Below are 26,176 nucleotides of genomic sequence, written 5' to 3'. Positions count from 1 at the left end.
TACGCTATTACGCATACACAAATATACGTCGTTTAATTATGCAGAAGTTATTTCCTGACGATTGTTTTGAACTTTCTTCTGACATACTAAATACATCTACTACATGAAATCTTATTATTTCGTTATATGAAGCACACATTCTCCATAAAGGAGACTTATGTAATGTGTTAGTTCTTGGTTCTCTACAATAGAATATCCCAGAATTTGTTTTTCTAGTCTTACTTATTGGGACAAGTAATAATACTCTGAAACTAATTCTGAACAGTCAATTATACCGTTTAATAATTTATGTAAGAACAACAGATCAAACATACATCTAATTTTTACTAATGTTTGAAAATTTAATTTTTTAAGAATATAAACTTTATTTTCTACTGCATCAGAGTATTTAGTGACATCTGGTGTCCAAACAGTACAACAATATTCTAATTTTGACCTCACACACGAATAATATAACCTTATAAATGATAATTCTTTGTAGAAATCTTGCTCTATCCCATAAATGAAACCTAGGTTTCTATCTGCACTACTCGTTATTGCATCAATGTATTGAGCAAAGGTTAATTTGCTATCAAATATAACTCGCAGATTTTTTATAGTATTTGGGTAGACAAGGAAGTGCCACTTATTGTATAGATAAAGTTAATTGAATTTTCTTTAATCGTAATAGGTACAGATTTACATTTGGACACATTGAGGACTAATTTATTCTTATCTCACCATATTTGAAATCTCTATAGATCATGTTGAAGTTTCACGCAGTCATCAATGCAACTTACTTTGGAGTATAATTTGAGAATGTCGCCAAAAAGAAGAATTTGGGAGATTTTAATACACAGAGGCAGGGCTGGATCAAGGATTTTCTGACTTGGGTGCACCAGTACTTTTGAATTAAATTTAAATCTTTTAAATGCCTTTAGGCATCTATGGTGTGAATAAGAAATTTCCATGAAAATGCTAACAAGGGAACCTTCCGGAAATGATAGTTGCACTGAAAGATGTGACCTATGCCAATTGAAAGAGCTGTAACAGAGATGTTTATTCCCAAAAAATTAGCTGCCCATAGCAATAGGTTCAAGAAATATAAGGGGTGGAAGTTCGGGAAACAGCAAGGTTGGACAAGGGGGAAAAGTGCAAATTTCCCAAAAAAAGGGGGGGCACGGCAAAATACAATGCTGATAAATGATGTATAGAAAGGGACTTGCCACAATAGGGAACAAGTGAAGGCCACCAGTGGGGTTAACAGTGTTGCCAACTGCAATGAAAAGTACATGTTTTGCAAAGAGCACTATATTAAGTGATTGCAATATTCAGTGTCAACCTGTCATGTAGAACATAAGATATGACGTGTATAATCAGTGGTACAATATAACAAAATAGAATAGAAAAAACAGAAGAACGAAAAATACGGAAAAGACGAAGTTGGCCATAATGCGCCACATTTGATCACGAGCTGTGCATATTAGAATGAACAAAACAAGAAAGAACCAACTATGCAGGAAACCGACGTACCTAGAGTCGAAAAGAAAAACGAGTTCCAAAGTTGGCAGCACTGGCCATGAAAATCCAGACAATTCTAATATAGTTAGGCCACTCGCTTCACAAATAGAAAATTCCGGCAACAGGCATTAGCCTTCGCATCATTTGTACATGCTCGTCCACATTGTACGTGCAATTGTTCGATGAGACAATGGTCCAAACAGAAGCACAGCGGAATACTGCCAATCCGTCACACATGATACAATGATCGCCTACGAATGTCTCGAAACAGTACTCTAGAGGTGTCGGAACCTTTGGTGGTCTTTCTATCACAGATCCATACCTGTAGAAAGCAAACAGAATCAAAGGCTTGATCTGCTGTGGGTTGCTGTCTGCAGTACTATCACCGACTATATGATATATCCAGAGTGTCCCACCTAACTCTGCGACTGAAATAGTTTTAAAGCGAAAAAAAATGTAACACATCCAGTTGTGCAGGAATTTACCCATGTCAGCAGGCGACAAACTTCTGTGAGACGCAAGTGCCCCCAAGTCCCCCATCGTAGGGTCCCAATGGCCAACTTCAAAATTTCAAATAGCACCATCGGTCAAATAGATTTCTTTCGATAAATCTTGGAATATGCAACAACGCATATCAGAAATATTTACTGTATGGGATTTCAAAATGGCCGCCAAAAATATCTGCTTGGTAACAAGAACAACGTGCATTTTTGGCGGCCTTTTGAAACCCGTGCTTCATATAGCAAATGTTTCTTATAGGCGGTGTAGTATCTATCCAGAGAAATATCATCCGCCCCCTGTTCCCATTTGAAATGTTGCGGTTGACCCCTCGAGCCTTATGATGGGGGCCCTGGGGGACTTGCTTCTTACAAAGTTTTCTTGGCCGTCGACATGAGTACATTCCTATGCAATTGGATTTGAAACATCTCTTTTCGCTTCGCAGCAATTTAAGATCACAATGTTCGATGCCATGTTAAGACACAACATATATTTGTGACGGCCATTTTGAAAACCATGCTTCATATAGAAAATGTTTCCTATAGGTGTTGTTGCACATTCCATGATCTTTCGAAAGAGGTACCACTTGGTTCCTGTTGCCATTTGAAAGTTTGAAGTTGGTTCCTGGAGCCCTATGATGGGGGTCCTGGGGGCACTTGCTTTTCACAGACCTTTATCACTCCCTGACATTGGTACATTCCTGCACAATTAGATCCATCACATTTTTGTTCGTTTCGCAAATCTTTCAGGTCACAAAGTTTGGTGGGACACCGTGTATATTCCCACATACGACCCAACCACGACATAATGTTCGCTACTTCTATTATCGGTTGTTGGCTCAACCCAACCATTTCATGTTCCCCGACTTGACATTGTCTCAATCACTCTAGCATTGATGCATTCCGAGTGATGCCTGTTGCCGGAATTTTCTATGTGTGAAGCGAGTGGCCTAACTATATTAGACTTGTCTGGATGTTCATGGCCAGTGTTACCAACTTTGGAACTCGTTTTTCTTTTTGACTCTAGGTACGTCGGTTTCCTGCATAGTTGGTGCTTCTTGTTTTGTTCATTCTAATATGCACAGCTCGTGATCAAATGTGGCGCATTATGGCCAACTCCGTCTTTCCGTATTTTCGTATTTCTGTTTTTTCTATTTTCTTTTGTTAGATTGCACCACTGATTATACACGCCATATCTTATGTTCTACATGACAGGTTGACACTGAATATTGCAATCACTTAATATAGTGCTCTTTGCAAAACATGTACTTTTCATTGCAGTTGGCAACACTGTTAACCCCACTGGTGGCCTTCACTTGTTCCCTATTGTGGCAAGTCTCTTTTTATACATCATTTATCAGCATTGTATTTTGCCGTGTCCCCCCTCTTTTTTGGGGAAATTTGCACTTTTCCCCCTTGTCCAACCTTGCTGTTTCCCGAACTTCCACTCCTTATATTTCTTGAACTTATTGCTATGGGCAGCTAATTTTTTGGGAATGAACATCTCTGTTACAGCTCTTTCAATTGGCATAGGTCACATCTTTCACTGCAACTATCATTTTCGGAAGGTTCCCTTGTAAGTATCGGTTCTCTGTAAATCCTTTTCCTTCAAACCTTGAGAAAATCGACTTAAACTATGTTTTTTTTTTCAAAACCGCTTTTATTTAAGACCGAAACGGAAACATGACATGATATTTTCGGAAAGTCTTGCTATCTTCACTGTTAGTTTCTCAACTAAGATAGTGTGTATTCACAACGGAAGGGGGTGCACGTGCTCCGGTATCATTAATAACAGGAAGAAACAATAGGGGACTTAGATTAGAACCTTGAGAGACTCCCAATAGAGTATTGAGCTTGAAAATTACCGGTAATATATAATAACGTCAAGTGTAATTTTCTCTAGCCCTCTCTGAGATTATTTTTTAAATCTTGGAATTTAATATTTTTAACGTTATTTGTATATTCTATGCTATTACTATCCTAATGTATATCAAGTTCAAAATAAATAAGAATAGCACTTAATTTCAATAATTCAAAACCATGTTTTCATTAACCATGCTTTAATTACAAAAAAACATTCAGTTTACCGTAATACCAACTTCTTTTCTCTTATATTATGATCTTACATTACGTATTTAAATCTAGGAGTAAAGAATAAACTCGGACTGTTTCTCATAACACACTGGGGAGCGTCTGGGAATTCTCGCCCCGGGTGCGTACAACCCACGCGACGGCCCTGGGTAAATGTCAAGGAACTTTAGTACTAGAATCTAGTTTATATTCGTGGTTAAATAGTGTCATCGTATTTGACGCGAAAGACGGTAGTTGATTTCCTATTAAAAATACTTGTGGCACATACTCCACACTGACGTGAACACATATTTTTTTTATTTTGAGTCGTTTTTGACAAGGAATATTAAGCTACGACTACATGATACTGATCTTGGTGGCGCTGGTGTTCCTGTTCGAGCTCTTCCTTATTTTTCTGTTTGAATTTTAATTGTGAATTTCAGGAATAATTAAAAAGAGGAAGATGTACTGTTTGGGACATTGCTAGGAAGGAATTCCATCATTATGAATATGGTAGTAGATAGTACGGTAGGAGGAAAATGAGGGAGGGCGAGAGAGGTTATATTTGTTGGACGTTATTAGAACAGAAAATTTCAACGAGAAGACAAGACTTTAGAAGATCAAAATGCATAGGAACTTCTCACTTTGTGTATCAAGTGACATGTCAATAAAGATAATATACCGATAACGATGGTAACTATATTGTAATATTTTTTCAAGAGGATGAGATGCTTACTTTAACTTAGGATCTATAGACCGAAAAGAGAGCGATGAGCGAAGAAACTGTTTTCTTAACCCATGAAACTAAACCTTATTATGTTGACTTATTTGTTTGGTAATTAAGTATATGGGCCTCTGTATTTACAAAGGTACGTGTAGTATTGAACATCGGTAATACCGCACACCACAGGTGTCAACTACATGGGTATGGCCTTGCTCCGAGACTCAAGCATCCGTTGGAAATGTTTAATGTGTGCTCATAAAATTAATATCGAAATAAAATTTTCATGACATTGACAAAAACTTAGTGCATGTGACAGCAAGTTTGATTTCATGGGCGAATATTTATACGTTGAATAATTGTTTATTAATATAACTTTTAGCCTCCTTAGGTAACGGCACATCGATGATTGAGTGATATAACATTATACTACAACAATAAATCTATATTATAAAATTGAAAGTGACTGTTTTTTGTGACTCCTAATCTCTTGAACCACCCGACCGATATCGATCAAATTTTCAACATAAATGGGGTTTGGGACTGGGAGTGTTTTCATCATTTCACATTGACGGTAAAACTTAGGGGAGTGGAGAAGGGAAAGTTATAAAATAAGAAATAAAAATTAATAACTCTTGAACCAAATGACCAATCTCGATCAAATTTTTTACATAGATGAGGTTCAAGCATGGAATGTTCATTTTGACGGAGCAACGTAGGGGAGGAGAAGGTGGAGGGGAAGATGTAAAAAAATCAATAGAAATAAAAATAAAAGTGACTAAGTTTGTAACTTAATAACTCTTAACCGATCTCAATCAAATTTTTAACGTATGAGGTTCGGTCCTGGAAAGTTTTTTAGATTTTGTTTCACTTTGATGGTAGAACCTAGGGTTTGGGGGAGATATATATACGTAAAATAAATCAAACTTAATAACTTTTGAAACACCGATCTTGATCAAATTTTCAACATACATGAAGTTCAGGTCTGGAGCGATTTTTATCATTTTACTTTGACGATGCAATGTAGAGGAGGGGGAGGTGGGATATATATGTAAAAAATAAAAATATAAGTAACTGTCTTTGAGATCGATCGACTGGTTTAAGAGTGATGAAGTCACAATCAAATTTTCAACATAGATGAGGTTCGGACTTCGGGTGTTTTTTATCAAATCACTTTGACGGTAGAACTTAGGGAGGGGGAGAGGATGGAAAATGTACAAAAAGAACATTTAATAACTGTTGAACCGACCGAACTCGATCTCACTTTCAACATAGATGAGGATCGGACCTGAGATGGTTTCTGTCATGTTACTTGGATATATATATAAACGATCGAAAAGTGACGTAAACTAGGGTCGAATCCGTAGTTTTCGAGGTCGTTGAGTTAAATATAGGGACTTCCGATACCGTTTACGACCAAATTCAGCCCCGCAACTTGGGGAAAAGGAGAGGAGAGAAATATAAAAATAATCGAAAATGACCGATGTCAGAGATCGCTTTACTAATAGTAAAAGAAGTGACTAACTAACGAAATATATTATTATTTTTTAATTTATTTTATTTTTATTTATTTTTTTAGTTTAACCCAATTAACGCTAGTAATCCATATTCACAACGGGTTTGGCTTTATTTCTCGTCTTGTAAATAATATGATCGACAGGAGCACTAGATTCTTTTTTTAGGCATTTAATCAAATATTGCATGATAAAAATAGTTAAATTTACTGTAATTTTAGGATAATGTTTTCATATTATGTACACGCTTGCTGCAAAGAAGAGTTACCCTCTCCAAAATTTTCCTGGATCGATATGAAGTCAATTTTTATGTGTACAAAGTATTGGTTTGAGAGTATTTTGCACTAGAATTTTCATGTCACTCTACTGTTAGTGGCTACCAGAAGCCTCATATGGAAAGTACTACAATAGTAAAGGACCTCACTCAATTTCCATTTTAGTTTACTTCGTGCATATTTAATTGAAGATAATTTGGTCAGATAATATTTCACTTTATTCTATTGAGGATCGTTAGTAATTATGAGTTTCTATTGTGAGTGTTAAAAGCTACTAGCATTTGACATTGTGAATGATAATACCTTGCGGCCAAGCTATTAAATTAGAGAGTAATCTCGCTTTTTTTCGTAGGGCTACCTTATACTGACGTCATAAAATTATTGGATGAATCAAATATCAGATTTCGTACAGGGAATACGTTCGCTTCAATCAGGTACAGAAGAGGAATATTTATGATGAACTAAACTCCAGAATGTTATTTTCATAAGCGCTCCTATCCACACCGAAGTAGAAAAGACGAATAAAACCTGAAGAGGAGGAAGATAGCGAAAATCGTTCAAAAGACGAAGATGAACTGCGTAAAAGAAAATGCTATATTCCTTCCGGCTTACTTGTAGCAAGTAAGCGTTAAGACGGATAGGATCATTTGCCAGCAGTAGATGACATCAAATCACCAAGAATGTATAGGCTGGAAGGGTGTAAGAGCAGAACAAATACCCGATGTGAAACATGTGAGTGTTGCTTGTGTTTGTCGAAGGGAAAAAAAACTACTTCAAAACTTTTCCCGTCAGCTAAAGCTATACAAATTTTCAAATTACGAAGAGAAAAATAAGACCAAAAAATATTTCATTGTGATATTTGAGGTAAGTACAGTAGTTCTAATATATTAACCCAGGAGCAAAATTGTACTTCTCTTTTAGTATTTTAATAAACAAATTATTTGGTGTAGTCATATCAATTTACTAACATCTAATCAGCACAAACTGAGGGTCTACAATTTTGACTGCTACCACAAATTCAACCTAACCCGCACACTCGTGCGGACCTATTATTTTGATTTCTGCCGAAATTAAAACCTAACTCACTTTTTCAGAACCTACGATGAACCCATTCAGTTTTTTAATAAAAATGTTCTATACATGTTTCATGTAGTATGGAAAAACCCGTTTTATGAAAATAATCTAAGAATTTCTACTCCCGTGCAGAAAGGGATAGGAAGCTCTACCCTTAGGGAATATAAATACATCTTTCGATTTCATGAATTCAAAACGGAAGTCATAAATATGATCCATTCTGACATTTTTGTTGTATTTCACTGTATCCTGAGAGAATACAAATATGCCATTCAGTCAAAGAAATTCAAGTTAGAAGACATAAATTGAATCCACTTTGACTTCATTATTGTAATTGTTATTTCCTTTGGAAAATACGTACATGTTATTCAGGTGCATAAATTTAAGTTGGAGGACAAACGAGTATTTGTAGCCTGCTGCTGCTCATACCAAACTAACTTTAATCCTGACGTTCTATAAGCCAACACCTGCAACCTGGTTAGGGAAAGGTACAATAGAAACCAGCAGCATGTTTCAAGGTAATAATTGACTGCAAGATAGCACTCCACATTTGCTTAAGTTCTACGTAATGCTTATCTCAAATACATAATTTGAAGACTGAACTTTAAAGATTGAAACCCACTCGGTGAATAACAGTCTTACATACCTTGCGTCCCTGATTGCCAGTATCTTAATGCAGAGAGATTTCTATGACCACAAGTGTGCCTATTTCTGCTGTTCCACCATTGTTCACTCCTCAAATACTTGGCTTGTCAGGACATATCAAACAGAATAATAGTACTCGGAAATTCCAGCAAGAGCTCTGGGTCTTGCTAGAACAGTATCCCAAATTAAATGTGTTGCACAACACGGACAGTTCGAAAATTGAGAATTATATTGGCTGTCCTTCCGTCCCAGAAGAGAACAGTTCTGGATTCAGTATGCATCGCCAGTGTTAAGTATTCAGTGCTGAGCTAATTGCTGCTACACATGTTCTCGGTCATCCGCTTGTTCATCGTTGTGTCCTTATCAATGCTGGCTCCCAAAGGCTTATTAAAAATCTGCAGAATGTCTTTAATAAACGCTTTCTCGTCCAAGAGATTCTAGTGAGATGCCACTATCACAGTAATACTCTTATATTGTCACTTCCTGCTGGGTGTCGGCAATCGAGGAAAGTAGCAGTTGCAATCAATATCACGTTGGGAGACGTTGCTTTGGAGCATTCTTCTCTTGCTCCAATCTTATTTTCATCAACGGACACGCTCTTACTGACAAGCTAATTGGAACATCTCCAACGAAATTAAGCTTAATTATATTAAACATTGGCATACTAGTGGTCAACATGCAATGATCCAACCACGTTTTCGTGTCTCATAGTCCAATCACATGTATTCTATTTTTTAAAATTCGTGACGCGAACCACCTGTATTGTGAGGACTGTGAAGACTTCTGTTTTAATTTATATTATTATTTGTTTGATGTCTTATTTCGTGGACCTTGTACTTTAACTACAGGTTTTGGAAACTTTAATTTAATTCAATTTAATTTTAATGTACAGTATGTGTTAATTATTAATCTTATCGTGACTGGAATAAACAGCCTGGTTGCTGACGCTTCAATTAAACTTTAACAATAAATCAATCATTTCGGTATACATTGCATCTTTTCATGTGGCATCTAACTCAAATTTTTATTTCAGCTTTATATCTTCGGATTCAGATACTCACTAAAAATCAAGCGTTCAACTTCTACACTTTCTATTTTGTGTTAAAAAGTATTTCACGTAACGCAGCAACTAGTGGTCAGTATATAAAACTCAGTTTCTTTCAAATTTATTAAATACAAGTATCATTTTGTATCATTTTTCCTACTATGTACGACATATTTTACATAAGATATGTATTCTTAATGCAAATTCTCACGAGTTTGTATAACTTGAAAAGCAGTTCCATCGTGGCTCTATGGTTAGCGTACGCGTCTTTAGGAGAACCGGATTCGATTTTCGATGGGAAGCTTATGTGGTTCGAATCCTACGTTAAGCTGTTGGTGCATGTCACATACAGCCTCGCTACTGGAAGAGATATTAAACACTTATCTAATCTAATAACTGGGACAAGACTTCTAGCAGCAATATACGTCACAATAACTGAATAATTTTGTCAGTCCTGAGATAAGCAGTCAAGGAACGTACAGAGAATTTATTTCGGAGAGTCCAAAGCTTTTCATGGGTTAAAATTAATATTAGAATAAATTATTTTTAAATTTGTAAAATTGCCCCTAAAATTAGACTGTCCTTGCAAACAACACATTGAATTATTTATCTTCAACTCGTCTTCGGTCTATTACAGGTCATTTCCTTTCGTGTATACCAGCCAATTCTTTCTGAATTACCTTTTGCTCCAAACTATTCGCCAGATTATCCACCAACATTAAATGGTACTTCAGACTATATATCATGAGAAGTTTGTTTTCTATATCAGTATCTTATTTGTGTCTCGAGGACCGGCTTGGCTCAGTGGTAGAGCGTTCACCTCTAGTGCCGGGGGTCGTTGGTTCGATCCCAGCTCACGCGCAGTGAACTTTGTCCTTGACAAACATCATGAGTGTGGGTTTCGTTGGAGTTCTCCTGTTTCCTCCCACTTCATTCCACCATTTAATTCATTTCTGATCATCACCAGCCTAACCGACATAACTGTGCGACGTAAAACTTGAAGATTTCATTTCAGTTTTTTGTTTGTGTCTCTGACAGATAACATAAATTGTTTTAATGAGCACCTCAGTTTTGAAGACAGAGTAGGTTATTAGGTTGTAAGTCAGGAGGATGTAGTACTACAATGCAACGAAAGTAATTTTCGAAAGTTTCTTTCACAGTGTCTTTTATTAGTCTTGTGAGCATTTCAAATTTTATGAAACAAGTAGGGCTACATTTAGTATGCTGACATGCTCAGGACCTCTGTTCAGAATGACTCTCGACCATTAAAATCAATCCCAGCAAAACAACTATGTAATGCCAGCAATTATTCGCAAGATAACTATAACATTTTTTTCTAATCACAACACAATATTCCACCGACTCTACTTTGGTTTTCAATCTGCATGGGTCTTTGATGTCTCTGATGTAAGAATACTATTTTCGTTGTTCCAATTTTCCGTTTTAGAAAGCACCAAGGAAACATCACCTAAATCATGTCGTTGAACATCAATTTGATGGATATTAGTATTTCCTCTGCAAGTCCACTCATATCTTTGTGTTATGTGTTCTTTTGTCGTGTGCTATGGGTGTCTGGCAAGAACCAAGTGAAATACATTTTTAATTCAGGCTATTTTTTGTTAAAATTTGCTCGAATCCAACCAACTTTTTCACCATATAAGTTTCTAGCACACATATTGTTACACTAATGTATTATGGAGGATTGATTTTCTCCTGTGAATATTTATCTAAGTGGAATTTTGTTTGCCTACACACTAAAAACATTGTTTAAGTTACTGAAACGTGGTCGCGAACTCATGATGTAGTATTGAAGAAAGTTTGTTCTTTGCTTTCACGATGAAAGATCCTTGGAGGACAGATAAAGATAATAATATTTTCCATTTTTACTGGAACAAATTATCTTTTCTTGACTTTATGTACGAAATCAATACAAAAGTCTAGCGATGAAACGAATGTCTTAAGACAATATAATAACCAATTTTCTATAAATTTAATATTTCCAAATTTAAGTTTGCTACATGTAACTGTAATTACTGTACGTATACAAGTGATCATGTAGGACTATGCAATATTGGTATAAGTGAAAAAATGCATCGCATATCAACTTCCAGGCTAACCAATTTCAAACAACTAAAAAGAAGACAAAACCTCGTTTCGAGTGTTCACATTTGAAACGGAACGCCCTAATTATGACCTTCAAATGCATTAAAATTGCCCATCATAAAGTGAACTCATTCTAAACAACACGGAACCGAAAGATCTACATTGTAAAGTTGTATTATGCTTTAAAGTTTATCAGTAATACCAAAAAAACAATACAACATTTACAGAAAAAAACTCAAAAATGGTTCAAAACACGCTAAGGATAATAACTGTGCAAGAATGTGTTATATTTATATGTGGAAAGATTAAAAACTGGACGGAATTTAGAAAATGAAGTAATTAGCTGTATTGACCCTCCTATGGCGTTGGGGTCACTATGACCCCAAGGGATACATATTTCTTAAATAATTTCTTCGTGATTTCTTTTCGGTTACTGATTATTTTAGTATTCCTCAACCTAGTCTAGTTCTTTACATAACCCAAAAATTAAAAGTTAATTATTTTAAATAACGTTGTTAAGTAAAAAGGTAACATATCAGACCATATGCCCTTATAAGAAATTAAATAATTGGAGTCAAATAGACCCCAAGGAGGACATGTGTGTAGGTTTGAAGTACCATAGGAGGGGTAAATAGCTATTTTTAATGCACGGCTTAACAATAAGGCTCCATAATACTCGTATATTAATAAGTTTTATAATTCAAATCAAACAAATGTGAGACATTACTACGTTTGAACGGGTGAGATTAAGAAGGGAAAGATTCCACATAACCAAACTTTTGGGAAACTGAAAAAAACTTCATAGTAACCAAACAAATAGTCACAGGAAGAAACGTACTATTGGAAAGTTGCTCCTTATAACCTTAACTAACATATACGCAAAAGTGTTTTACCATTACATTCTTATTATGGTTATTATATGAGTTTAAAAACGGTGGAATCTTTCCTTTTTTAATCTCAACAGACTTAGATGTCGAAAAAAGTAAAGAAAAGTGTATTTATGAGCTTAAACTGTTCCTTACTTATTGTTAAACCAACAAAAATAATGAAAATTAAACATTATTCACACATGTTATAAAAATAAAATACATGAGATATTGGTTTGTGCCTTTGTACACTGTTTCTATTACTACTCACTGTCCTCACTCTCATGCTCATCAGTAGGCCACTCTAAAAGTTTATTGTAAAACACTCTGGCTTGTTCCGGCACGTAGTGAACAACTTTGGCAACATCCTCGAGTTTCTTCCTTTTTATGGGAACGATTCCATAATATGCCTTTTCAACAGGAGGATCTACTTCACCGCCTTTGTACAGTTTAAAAACTTCACTTTGTAGCCCGTCTATAAAAGTGTGAGCTGTAACATATCCCCTTTTTGCTGCTGTGAATGTTAAGTGTTTGTAGATACTGATTTTAAAAGGCTGTTTGGTTCGAACACTAGCACAAGTCTTTTTGAAAAATGTCGGCCACCATCCTTTAAAGTTCAGAATTTGTTCGTTTGAAACGGATTTCACCTGAAACAAAGGCTGCTTGCTTTTTGCAGTGCTAATCATATCGTTGAATTGATCAGGGGAATAAATCCTATCGTGGCGTTTCATGGCTCTCTTAATAACACCAAAGTTCCGGTCGCAGGGAAGAAAACTGTGTCCTCTAATGAGGAAAAATACATGTACTTCATTAAATCGCCTAATAATAGTAAGAAACAGGAACAATCTCACCAAAGTGTGATTGCGGTTTTGCCCGGGACATTAGTCACTGAACACGTATAGAGTTTTTACTTGAGGGTCAACACTGTTGTTTATATAGTCATACAATAAAGAACACACCTCGTTTGCTCCTTTCTTTGCAACTTCTTCATGATAGGTCTACATAGTAGCTTCTTCATTTCCTAAACTATGAACACAAAACACGTAATGCCATAACTTCCTTAAATAGAACATTTCCTGAACAGGTATGCACGGCAAAGGAAGATTTTGCATAAAATCAAAGCAGATTCCATGTACGTAATTTCTATTAGAGTATAGTTCAGTTACTTCTTGCATTTTCTTGTAAAACTTACTTGCCCTTTTTGTTATGAACCATCAATTCAGCTACAGCGACCCGTTTAGCGTTGTCGTTCAATGTCGATGATGATATTTTTGTATTTAGGTCTTCACACGTTGAACACACGTCAACTTGCGGCCTACCGAATCGGTACCCATAATTTTCCTTGTAATAAGTTAAAAAGTACTCATATTTTATTATGTCTTTTAGTTCTGGATGCTTTTCCAGAACCATTTTATGCATCTTTGTGCATGTCAGTCCAGCCTCTAAATATGTAACATGATTTGAAGAATAGTGGGAGGTTTTTTTTGGGGTAAGACTCGATGTGTTCCTTTAGCACTATTAAAACATCATTGGGATTTTTTTTATGGTTATCATGTTTTCCTCTCATGTCGGTAGGTTGCTCGCCTTTTGCTAAAGTTTGTGTTAGCCGATAAAGCACTTTATTCGAAACAGCATGCAAGCTCATAAAAGCTTTCCGGCAAACTTCTACACGGTTAGAATCTTTCATAGCAAAATATTTAAACGATGAAGGAAATTTCTTAGAATCAGGACCTTTAGGCCGATGCCGTTCAACATCATGTCGTTCTATCAGACCTATCAGATAAGTGTCCTGTTCATTCTTTGGTCTACCAGTATAAACACATTGAATTATCTTTTCTTTTTGGTCATTATTAAAACTAACTGTACACATTTTCTTGCATTCACAGTCGGGTCCGGTCTTCTTTTTCTCAACTAACCTGCCACTTGTAGTCACAAACTCCTCCCCTTTTCGTCTTGCTGTTGTCATCATTGCTGTGATATTTCCAGATCCTCTTCTCTTTTTAACGGGGCTTTCTTCACACACCGAAGCTTCAGACATTGTTTGAAACACTTATTAAATGATGACACAGAACACAGAACTTAAAATCTAAAAAAAAAAACAATTGCAATCTCAGAAGCAAGCAACTGAAAAGCACGTGTGTTGCATTCTCAAATCACTGAGCGCTCTGTTGGAGGGAAGAAGAACTAAGCGCTGCTGAGAACATAGAGCTAAATAAGAACGTTCTGGAGTGCCTACCGAGCAAGGTAAATTGAGGCTACCATATGTCCGCGCAACGGACCCTAACTCGGCAATATTAACCGATCATATTTTCTATAAAAAGCAATTACAACACTCGTGCTAATGGAGTTACATATATATGAACTAGAGGAACTAACAGTGGAGCCTCTAACAGTGACAACACGGACCTTTCCTAGGAAATAACCGAAAACTGGCCTCAATTTGAACAAATTCCATTCCATAGCAAAACAATAGGAACTTCACATACCTAGGCACTCCAGTATGTTCTTATTTAGATCCATGGCTGAGAATAAGAAGGGAAAGATTCCTGGAGTGTTTCCTTTCTTAACCTCAGTCTAATTTTTCACGTGCTCCTACGTGATAATGATGAAAGGAATCTTTCCGTTTTTCATGCCAAAATATGCGTCTTAAATAAAGGAACAAAATGGATATTTCAACTCATTTTGACAAAAAAGTGGAATCTTTCCCTTCTTAATCTCACCGATTCGTTTATTGTTTAGTACATAAAAGAGGAAAGGATCACACCTTTACAATTTTAAGAACATAATAATTTTATAACTAGTAAGTTTTCCTGGAAAGAAAAATGTGCTTTATTGGTTTTAGGAAATCTTTATACACTGCTCCACAAAACTTAAGCAACTCGAAGAAAGTGGCAGAAAATAAAACGACACCATCACTGCACCAAGTATAATGAAGAAACCGACGGTCTAGATGCACAATGCAACACAAGTGAAGACGAACAATACAGTTAGGATGTACAGAGTGACCAAAAAGTTCAGCACAACAATACCTCAACAAGTAAAGCTGGATTGTGCGAGGGCATAGGCAGTCAATATGGCCTCCATGCTCGTATGTGACCACCACGAACAGCTATACAGACACGACATCTGGCCTCCATGCTGCAAATCAGAATGTTGATCAAGTCTTGTGGCAGATGTTGCCACTCCTCCAGGAGAGCTGCTCCCAGGTCAGGGAGAGTGCGTGGTGGTGGACTGTACTGCACTATTCGCCGTCCAAGAGCATCCAACACATGCTTGATGGGATTCAAGTCCAGCGAATATGCAGGCTATGCAATACGCGTAATGTCTTCGCTCTCCAGATAGTCGGAAACAAGATGTGCATGGTGTGGGCGGGCATTGTCATCCATGAACAGGAAATCTGGGCCAAATGCTCCGCGGAAATTGCGCACATGTGCATTCAGAATTTCATCCCGGTACCGTTGTGCTGTTAAAGTGCCATGTTGCACAATATGGAGGTCCATTTTCCCATTCAGCATAATTCCACCCCACACCATAATGGAACCACCGCCATAGGAAGGCCGTTCAGCAATGAAGTTTGAATGATAGCGTGTTCCTGGCTCTCTCCACACTAAAGTCCGACCAGAATCATACGACAAACTGAATCTCGACTCATCGGAGAACATGACACGCGCCCACTGGTGTTCCCCCATGCAACATGTTCCTGACACCATGTGTAACGCGCACGTTTGTGCTCCATTTTCAATGGCGCACACAGCACAGGCCTTCCTGCATAGAGTCCTGCTCTGTTGAGCCGACGACGAACAGTTTCACGACTCACGCGTTGTTATGTAGCCTGAAACAACTCATTGGCCAGTTGAGAGCGTGACTCTTGACGGTTACGTTTGGCAGAAATTGTGAGAAATGCGTCATCGACGGCCGACGTCTTCTTCGGACGGCCTCCTCCATGACGTCTACTGACTTCACCTCCATTTTGGAAGCGACTCCACAGCCTTGACACAACGCTTTTGTTCACGTTGAATTCCTGCGCCACTTCCACTTGCGATCGACCCAATTCCAACCGCCCAATTATTCTCCCGCGGTCAAAGTCACTCAAATGTCGTCTATCAGTCATTGCAAGGTGTGTACCCCACACAAGAACCACTAACACAATGCTTGGAGCCTCGGACACTACTAGGCTGTGGTGTACGCCTCATGGCATAATTTGTTCACCGCGCTTGAAACGGTGACGCTTATGCAATAGAACGTGTGCTCGCCTTGCCTGTGTGTCTCTGACGCGTCTCTGTGTATCTGCATGCCACTAACCAGTGTTGAATGGGCCCCACACGTCGCTTATACCACGTTCTCTCGGGTTGCTTAAGTTTTGTGGAGCAGTGTATATTTATACATTATATTACAACACGGTGAATTAGCCATACCATGATTTACTTTCACCTGGCTAAAATACTTTCTTAATAACAATTAAAGATTTTTTTAAAATTTTTGCTAATCCCAAATACCAGTTCTGATGCCTTATAACTCAGCAACCTCACTGGAAGATATTACACGTACGTGCGAAGCAAATCAAGAACTGACACTGTTCTAAGTTTGATGTAAATCTAATAAGCTCGTCTGAGAACTTGTTACCTTTGGGATAGTAACATTTTTAAAACTAAATTTAAATGAAGGACGAAAACAAACTATGCAGATACATTTTTTGGCTGTTTTCCAACCATACAAGATAAGATGTCAGAGTCAGCTTTGAGTGTTATGTACCCTGTTATTTTCTAGATATAAAAAGTGTAATTGATGAAAAAAATAATAACTGATTCAGTTATTCTTTATTCCAAGGTTATTGATTTACACTATACGAAGTGCCATCAACAAAAATGATTATATAAAACTTACGTAGTTACTCAATAACCTATAGCTCTTAAGCAAGTATGCCATAATAATTCATATTAACTATTTCTGTTAAGAAAAGCGATTTGATATCCCGTGATTGGAAAAACAATGGAAACAAGTGCTACATGTATACCGATAGTTGTACTCTCTGTTGTTTATGACTTTAAAGATGCAGGCAGTGGGATATCTCATCTGCAACTATATTAAGTGTGATCTAGTACTTTCGATAAATCTTCCAAATTTATACATATCTGGAGATAGCTCGATTAATGTCACATGAAGATTACAAATACAAGGTAGGCAACATGGCAAACAATGTAACCTCTTTTCTGAGTATGTCATTTGTGCTCATTTCGCCAGTTCTCCCAACACAATAAGTTTCCAGTGGATTACCAATAAATGTGCTACATTATTTATGTCTTACATTCAGTTAGTGTATAACCATTGTAAGGAAGTACATATCTCGGCTTATGGCTTCTTTACGTAGGAGACAGTCTGTAAGAAGAAGTACACTTTCACCAAATTTGCACTTTTCTGCCATCGGAAGTGACAAAATTAATTCCACAGTCATTCTATTGGTTCATCTACGGGACTTGATTAAAACTCCATTTATGTATTAACAACTAAGTCACAAATATATCACTGATATAGAATATATTGCATGTGAAGAAAATGAACTCATTTGTGAACAATAACCAAAATTTACCATCTTCGTCGTGCAACAATTTCTTTATTTGTATTATATACAGGGCTTTTCAGATAAGATGCATCAGTTAATTGTGATAAGTAGTGGTGCAACCTGTCGTTTACTTCGATCTCGTCTTTGGTTGTACTACACAGCCGTGACAACAAGTGAAATGCCAGTTTAATGATTGGTCGAAAGACAAACCAATCAAGTAGCTCCCATCCGCTGATTAGACTTGATCCAAGGAAAAGACTAAATATACCACCGATTGACACTGAAATTAAAAACAAATGATAGTATAAATCATATTATATCCAAAGAATGAATTGTAATAAATACATACTGTATGATATTTTGTCAGGTTTTTTTGCACTAAAAAGAATATTATAAGAATTTACACAAGAGAGTTCTTGATGGACTACAAGCAATACATAATATACATTCCCCCATTTCTCTCTCTCTCTCTTTGTGTGTGTGTGTGTGTGTGTGTGTATGAATATGTTTATCTATCTACATATGTTTTAGGGCTCTTTCCATCAAAGTGCAATAGGGGCATAGTGGCTTAGTAAAGAGCGTTCTTCTGTAATGCTTAGGGTCCCTGGTTCGATCCCAACCCACGCCACGTGCACTTTGCATTGGACAAACGTTTTAGTGGGTTTTCATTGGGTTCTCCCGTTTCCTCCCACTTATTCATCCACCATTACATTTATTTTTCATCCTCACCGTCTCTTTTAGCCTAGCCGGCATATACGGAAATATTTCGTTTCATTTTCACTGAATGCAACACGTGCATTCATATAAAATTTTGCATGAAAAATAAAAGTGTGTTCTTGTACAAAAGTAATTCTTAGAAGCGTTGGAATTATATGCGTTTTAGGCACTGACAATAACATAATTCGAACGGTAGAAGGACTTTGGTTTAGAATAACTGTTGATCCCCCCAAGACCTTAGGTTGTCTGTAAATTCCATGCATGCTAGTGACATATCTTGGCGCCAGGTAGACCACAGCGATCCTACCGACAACTTTAAGTTTGACTGTGAGTTATTGGGAATTGCCGTAACTGGCATTTTAAGACGTATTTCGTTTAAATAGGGATTAGTATTTAAATAGTTGCCCTATCGTCACCTAGTGAATTTATGCAGCTATGGTGTCCATTGTGTTCCTCCCACCTAAGTTGACAAACACTTATGAATGTGTGTTACTAGGCGGCAACATTTTAATGTTGTTATTCTTTTCTACAGAAACTCTCGCTTTGTAACTATCACCATAATTGCCCCGTATCTCGATGATGTTAATAACCCCATAATGTAGCTTCTTTTCTCAAGATGAAATACCATGTGGTTTTGAGCTGTTAATTTGTTTCTAGTTTTGATCAAAGTAAGGATGTTTATGCAATTTGCAACTCTTAAATTTTTTGAAGTTTGAGTGTTGTCATTACTCAGAAACTCATATATGTTATCTTCATGATAAGAAGTAAGGCTTCATTGTTTAGAAATTGTACCATGTGGATTTATACAAATTTTTCTGTCTATTTATTTATTTACTTGTGTGTGTTCACTTTTAATCTGAATGCAGAGAGAAACCTCACCCTACAAACCATTTGTTTTTAAATTCCTCAACTCATAAAGTCCTTCTTATGTGATTTTGGACTTCTCGAACTTTCGACAGTATAACCTATAAACTATTTTTTATGGAAAGGGTGCATATATGCAGTGTTTTATTCTAATTTTTTATCAATCGGTTATATATATATATAATACGAGATAGATATATACAATACAAGGTAGATAAAAGCAAGTGTTTTATTGGTTACAACAAAGGACGAGTAGGGATCTACACAACATCTTAATAAAATGTGGTGTCACGAAATTAGGTAATAAATTTTCCAAGACAAATGGTTGTCAAAAAGTATTGGAAAGACCTTAATCTAGCAATGGATCGACAATTGTTGATAATGGTATGTATATGTTTCAAATATAAATAACCTTCACCACTACACTCATGTGATCCCAGTTCTCATTCTTCATATATAAGCATTTGAGATTAGGAAATAAACGTCTATACCATGCTCTGAGAAATCATATGTTTAACCTTGTAGCTGTACGAATATCTAAAAACAAAGACATTTAAACTAAAATTTACTGTTCCTGCATATAACTGGCTAAAATTTACTGTTTTGTCTGGGTATAACAAACGGTTCTGCGAACTCGAAATATTTTAACAACGGTTCTAGCGAACCAGTGCGAACCGGATGGACAGCAATACTGCATATATGTTGTACTAATGTTTCTTCCAAAATATTATCTGATATATAATACCTAACTAAACAAATCTATAGATTAAAGATCTGAAGATTCATAGCTGGAGAAATAAATCTTTCGGAAAGAATGGAAAAGAGACCTTTGAGTGGATCAGAGGATTCAAGGCTTATTTACATGATGCCCTCTTCGTAAACTCTGCATATTTCGCTCCTTCCTAATCACGACAAAGATAAACTTTTAAAAAAGCATAGTGTCTGTGAAGTACATAGCACGTCCAGAAAGTAAGTTCCGCTTCAATTTATCTCCGCTGCAGCGCTGCGATCGCAGTTCCGCACATGCGCGGTAGATGCTCTGTATCAAGGAGCACGACGCTTTATTGTGCTTGTTTACAATGTCGGTGTTGATTGAAAATCCCGCCGCTTGTGAAATCAGAGCGGTGATTCGTTTTCTGAATGCGAGGAAAGTGAAACCAAGTGAAATTTATCGGCAAATTTGCGATGTTTACGGACAAAATGCGATGAGTGATTAAATGGTGAGAAGATGGGTCCGACAATTCAATGTGACGAAAAATCTCCTACAGGGATTTGGCTGGGACGTGTTTGACCATCCTTCGTACAGCCCTGACCTCGCTCTTAGCGACTTTCATCTGTTCTTACATCTCAAGTCTTTCCTTGGCGGTCAACACTTCAACAATGACGACGAGCTGAAAGAAACTGTTTCCAACTGGTTGAAGACACAGGCGGCAAACTTCTATGAATAAGGTATACAAAACCTTGTGCCACGCTATGACAAATGCCTGCAAAATTTTGACAGTTATGTGGAAAAGTAGTTTAAGAGTTGTAGAATTTTGTGCAATAAATATTTTTTCTGTATCTGTACACAATTTAATTTTATTACCAAACGGAACTTACTTTCTGGACGTGCCTCGTATGTTATACTAAATTGTAAATGGTTTTTACAAGTAGTGCTTTGCTCATAAATTCATCGTCTATTTCTATCAGTAGCTTGCATCTCCTTGTTCGTCCTTCTCAACTCCCTAAGTTGAGAATTACTGTGGTATATAGACCACGAAATATTTCCTCAGATAAAGGAAGTTAAATGCTTACCAAGTAGGTTTAATGAGTCAAACGTTACATATGTTTTGTAGCGAACACCTCCCAAGCTTTTGTAAGACACATCTAAACAACCAAAGTGAGAAGAAGCAGCAGGAGTACTCCTGGAAATAAAGTGAAATTTTAACAAAACAAAAACTTTATCTCTCCTTCCACAAATTTGCATAAAAGATTTAGCTAATCTTGTACTTTTAAATTATCCAAGGAGTATTTTAATTGTATAATTAGATTTGTTGTGCCTCTAAATTTAAAAGAATAAAAATGAAGTTTTAGGTGCTATGTAGCCTATGATACTCACAGACATGGTCTGAATCGCAGCTTAAATTGTAGATTTGCTTGTCATAATGTATACAACCTCAAATTTGATAAAATTATTTTTCTAAGGCTACTGTACCAAAGTTATACTTCGTAGGTTAAAAGTATGCAGATGAATCATTTGTCGGGGAAGTAAATTCGGTTTCACATTTGGTACTGTCGATTTTAGACAGCGAAGGTTTAGTTTAAGTAAAGATAATTTGAAGTTATATTGATAATAAAGCTCAAACTAAAGCAGTATATTCAATGAATTTGTAATTTTCTATAAACATATTTTTATACTTAAATAGTGCAGTGTATCTAGTTTATTGCGCATAATGAGACAAAGATGATTTTCTCTGACACGTTAGTACTGCTTGTCTAACTTTTGTTATCATACTTTAATGCAAATAGTTAATTAATCTCTTTTGGCATGAAATATTTCTAAATAAACTGCGTAAGCGAGCATAGAAAAGCAACCAGTGGATTATAATTCCTGCATGTGTTTAAGACTTTTCTCTTGGTTCCTAATTGTTTTTATACACGGACAAAACATTTTCACTTAATATTAATAAAGCGAAATCTCCCTTAACGGAATCCCACAATAGCGGATACATCTATCATTCTAACATATTTTTGTCTTGGTAAAAGTACAAGTATTATTATCAGATAAAATCCTCTGGTTTACAGACCCTCTTAAATAAGACTCGAAAAAACTCCAATCTTCCTTTTACCCCAACGTTTTCATAATAAACAATACTTATTCTCAGTTCAGATGTATTTAGGACAAAAAATTGTTGTTGCAATTTGAAAATAAATTTTAAACCAATTCCTTTCACTGATCCAACACTTGCAAACAAAATTCTAGTGTTTGGAGGATGTAGTAGGCAACTTTTGTTTATGTACCAAGAAACTTTCAATCCGTAAACATTAAGGATCTTCACTATATTTCTAGTATTTAGTGTTACTGTTTCATGCTTTTATTCATGTATGCGAACTAAAGAATATGTGAAGAAAGTTATAAGCATTGAGAATATTTTGCAGCATATGCCCTTATAGACAATAGGGTGGATCCAAGAGAGTGAATTTTGAGATATTAAATTCTAATGCGGAAAAGTCGTGTATTTGCATGCTAATAAAGGAAAAATAGGAAGTTCTTATGAATTTTTTCTTCAGTAAGCGTTAGGGACGAATATTTCAAAAAATCACCAAAAACACCATTTATTATTATTTTAATGTTCAAATGTTAAAATCTAAATACTTCGATTACTAATAGTATGAAATTATTTTAATTGTTTTTAATGATAAAATATTTTAAAGTTACAGCGGTGAATTTAGAGTTTTGACGTATATGGGTTAAATTTCGTATTTCAGCGAAACTTTTAATTTCGTTTTAAAAGTTTTACAAGCGTACGCACTCTTGTATTAAAAATATATACAGCTCCATGTTTTTCTAAAGAGCAATTTTATACGTATATTTAAACTTGAGATTAAAATATTGAATTGAATTTTCAACTCAAGTGGTGCACATTTTTAATGGTGCACATGGCAACTTTTTGCACATTTAGTAAAATCATTCCTGCTCAGGCCTCTAGGCAGGGAGGGATTAGAGAGAGCAATTCACACTAAATAGAACGCTGAAACGAATTTTCAAATTGAATCAAAATTGGTTATGAAATTCTAGCAATTTTATTTACCAACTTCTGTTCCAATTTACCATATAATTCCCATTTCTGTAAAAAAATACAATGTTTCTTCCTGTGTGTATCAAACATCTTCCATTGAAATAAAGTCAAGTACCTTATTGTTGCACGAATCATCCAAGGCGTGGAGTCATTGAGATTCGCTTTTAAAAAATACACTGCATAGGGGCCTATAATATTTTTAACGGTTGCACTTCTGACATATATATGAAATGTTGGCAAATTTCATGTTGTTAGTGTAGAGGTGAAAACAAAATGACTCTGAAACTTAAACATAGTGGAGAAGTTGAATAAAATATAATTAAACAATTACTTACGTCTTGACATAAAACGAATCTGTGTGATACTGAATTTCAGTACAAGCTCTTGGACACGAGCAATCCAATGTTGTTGGGTTGATCAAATCTTTTGCCTTACTATCCGGAAACTTATTAAATCTTAGAGCATCTAAAAACAGGGACGTAAAAAAAAAAAAGAATATTGAAACTATAATTTATTGGCTATACCCTTGCTCTTTATATATCATAATCGACTTTGAAGATAATACACTATTACAAAATTACTACATCAAATGGATAACATTGAGGTTAGGCATTAGTTCTAATCTTTCGGGCAAAAAAATCAGAGTAATGCTAACCTAAGAAGTATAACTATGTTCTGATCTTCGGGGGCAAGATCAGGACTAAGGCCTAACCAGAGGAGTATAACAATGTTGTGAAGTTCTAAATGATTATTCAAAATACAATGATGGAAACTCATTTGATTCCACCAAGTACCAATTCACACATCTGGCTTAAACTTGGTATACAAAGAGGTAGTAATAAATAGTACTTCTACCAACATTGGCCTCCGTGGAATGGAACATCCGAATTATGTTATAAAAAGAGTTTAAAAATATACAGCGCTTACATTAAAATAATGTGTAGTAACCATAACCAACAATACAACCAGCTGTCAGTACTAGTAACCTATTGTAGAGATGATTAATGTCTGTCTGGAGTATATATCACATCTATGGATTTTGATGTAGCTCGATGATGAATGTTCTGCAGTCCAGCTAGTAGTCAGGTAACATCTCATGATATTCAGCATGTACTGAATAGAGCTCAGGTAAGGAGACTATTAGACCGTGTGTAAAAATATGTATACCGAAGAGAACAAGCTACATTGTCCTATGATTTGGGAACAAGAGTTTCTCTACTGGTACATCAGCGTTCGGAAAGACTCAAAATGTGGTGGGAAGACATGATTGACCACTTCACGGATGTATAACTATAGCCATCGCAAGAAGTTTTGAAGTTCTACCTATACCTATCAATTTCACCATCCTATTTCATTTCACCTATCAATTTAAATTTTGCGCTATATGGAAAACATTTTCTAACTAGGAAAGTACTTCAAGTGGTACGTGGATATCTGCATGTGTTATATATCGTTGAAAAGGTCACACCGAGTACACTTCACATGTGAAATATCTCGCTTGAATGGGACCTGTAGGGGGTGTGGAGACCATTTGAAGATCAGAGCAAGGCACGCTTTGAAAAACAACAAAACGTGGACAAAATATAAAGTTATGATGTAATTGTTTTGAGAGTGGTTTGGTTGAGGTTTGGAAGGTAGCTGAATACGAATCTGCCATCAAATGTTTACAAATCAAAATGGCGAATCCATCAGTGCGGACACAAATTACAAACAGCAAGCTATGGATCTGAAATTGGATATATAGAGGCACTAGACGTCGCTATGTATGAAACGAATACCAAAATGTAAAGTTCAAAATGGTGGATCCAATATGGACAAAATGCAAAACACTGCTATAGAACTGAAAGCGAGTAGGTAGAGATTTCTCTGGTCGTTGCATACGAGTTCAATGATATAAGTGCAAAAGGCAACATGACGAGTTTGAACACAGGACGCATTTTCCAGCTCATCTACACATACTGTATATGCACACTCAAAATGTCATTAACGGGATTTAAAATAGGACTGTCGACGGATTTTGTTTAAGCTCTACCTTATGTATCAAGGGAGCAATGGGAGTCCCTTAATTAAACAATAGTGTCCTCTTGTATCATCATAATTTTGCACAAAGTGACTGATTTACACAACGGACTCACATGCAAATACACTCGAAGGTTTCTCCAAGTGCTATCAAACCGCTAACAATATAACTTACACAAACGTTACAATCAGTTTTATTTCTACTGTGTTTTGTGTGCTATAACTTCAAATTAAGATCAGCATACCATTTATAGACACATTGTGTAGTGCTAATTTCGTTCAAATTGAACAATGCACATACGGTGTATCAAGCTCCGGGATCATAGGCCAGCTCCGTTCAGATACGAAGAGAGAGAGAGAGAAAGAAAGAAAGAGACAAAGAGAAAGAAAGAGAAAGAGAGAAAGCGAGAGAGAGGGAAAAAGATAGAGGAGGAGGAAGAGAGAGAGAGAAAAAGAGAGAAAGAGAGAGAGAGAGAGAGAGAGAGAGAGAGAGAATATGTTGGAAGTAAATGGTTTTCAATCTAAACTGGTGTATTTTTTAAAATCTCATTATCCGCTTGAGCTTCAAAGTGGTAAGGCTCCCAATGTTAAATGAAATAGGAACGTTTCCACTTTAGCAGATTGTTCGAACGGAACGTACGACTACGCGCAAATGACACGAGGAAGTGCACATTGTAGTGTGAGATAATCTAGAACATCTTGAATCTGTTTCTTAACAATACTGTATTGTCAGTACTGTGGTGTCCCAAGGAAACAGCCTACTGGACTAATAAGATTGCGTTTTCATTCAACATAGAGCGCATTAGCAGCGTCGGACCCAAATGGCTTTGCCATTGGAAAATATATCCACCATTTTAGATTGTAAACTATCCATTTCCAACACCTTATTTCTTTTCCAATTTTCATATCTACATTCATAACTTCATT

At 36.2% G+C, this 26,176-nt stretch overlaps 1 protein-coding gene across 1 annotated transcript in view; it reads right to left on the bottom strand.

Annotated features, from left to right (window-relative positions):
• Positions 1-17,784: 17,784 nt before the first annotated feature.
• Positions 17,785-26,176, bottom strand: part of LOC145672795 (pickpocket protein 28-like) — a 32,668-nt gene continuing 24,276 nt past the window's right edge. The window contains exons 5-7 of the mRNA XM_081741952.1: positions 23,566-23,695; positions 21,246-21,355; positions 17,785-18,150 (exon numbers count right to left, since the gene is read on the bottom strand). Of these exons, the coding sequence (XP_081598078.1) occupies positions 17,894-18,150; positions 21,246-21,355; positions 23,566-23,695 (497 nt within the window). The 3' untranslated portion in view covers positions 17,785-17,893. The remainder of the gene's footprint in view (positions 18,151-21,245; positions 21,356-23,565; positions 23,696-26,176) is intronic.

This window comes from Thermobia domestica, chromosome 16, assembly GCF_964235325.1.
Source record: "Thermobia domestica chromosome 16, izTheDome1.hap1.1, whole genome shotgun sequence".
NCBI classification, from domain to species: domain Eukaryota; kingdom Metazoa; phylum Arthropoda; class Insecta; order Zygentoma; family Lepismatidae; genus Thermobia; species Thermobia domestica.
The sequence above is the reverse complement of the archived record's forward strand: the minus strand, read 5'-3'. Positions and strand labels throughout refer to the sequence as shown.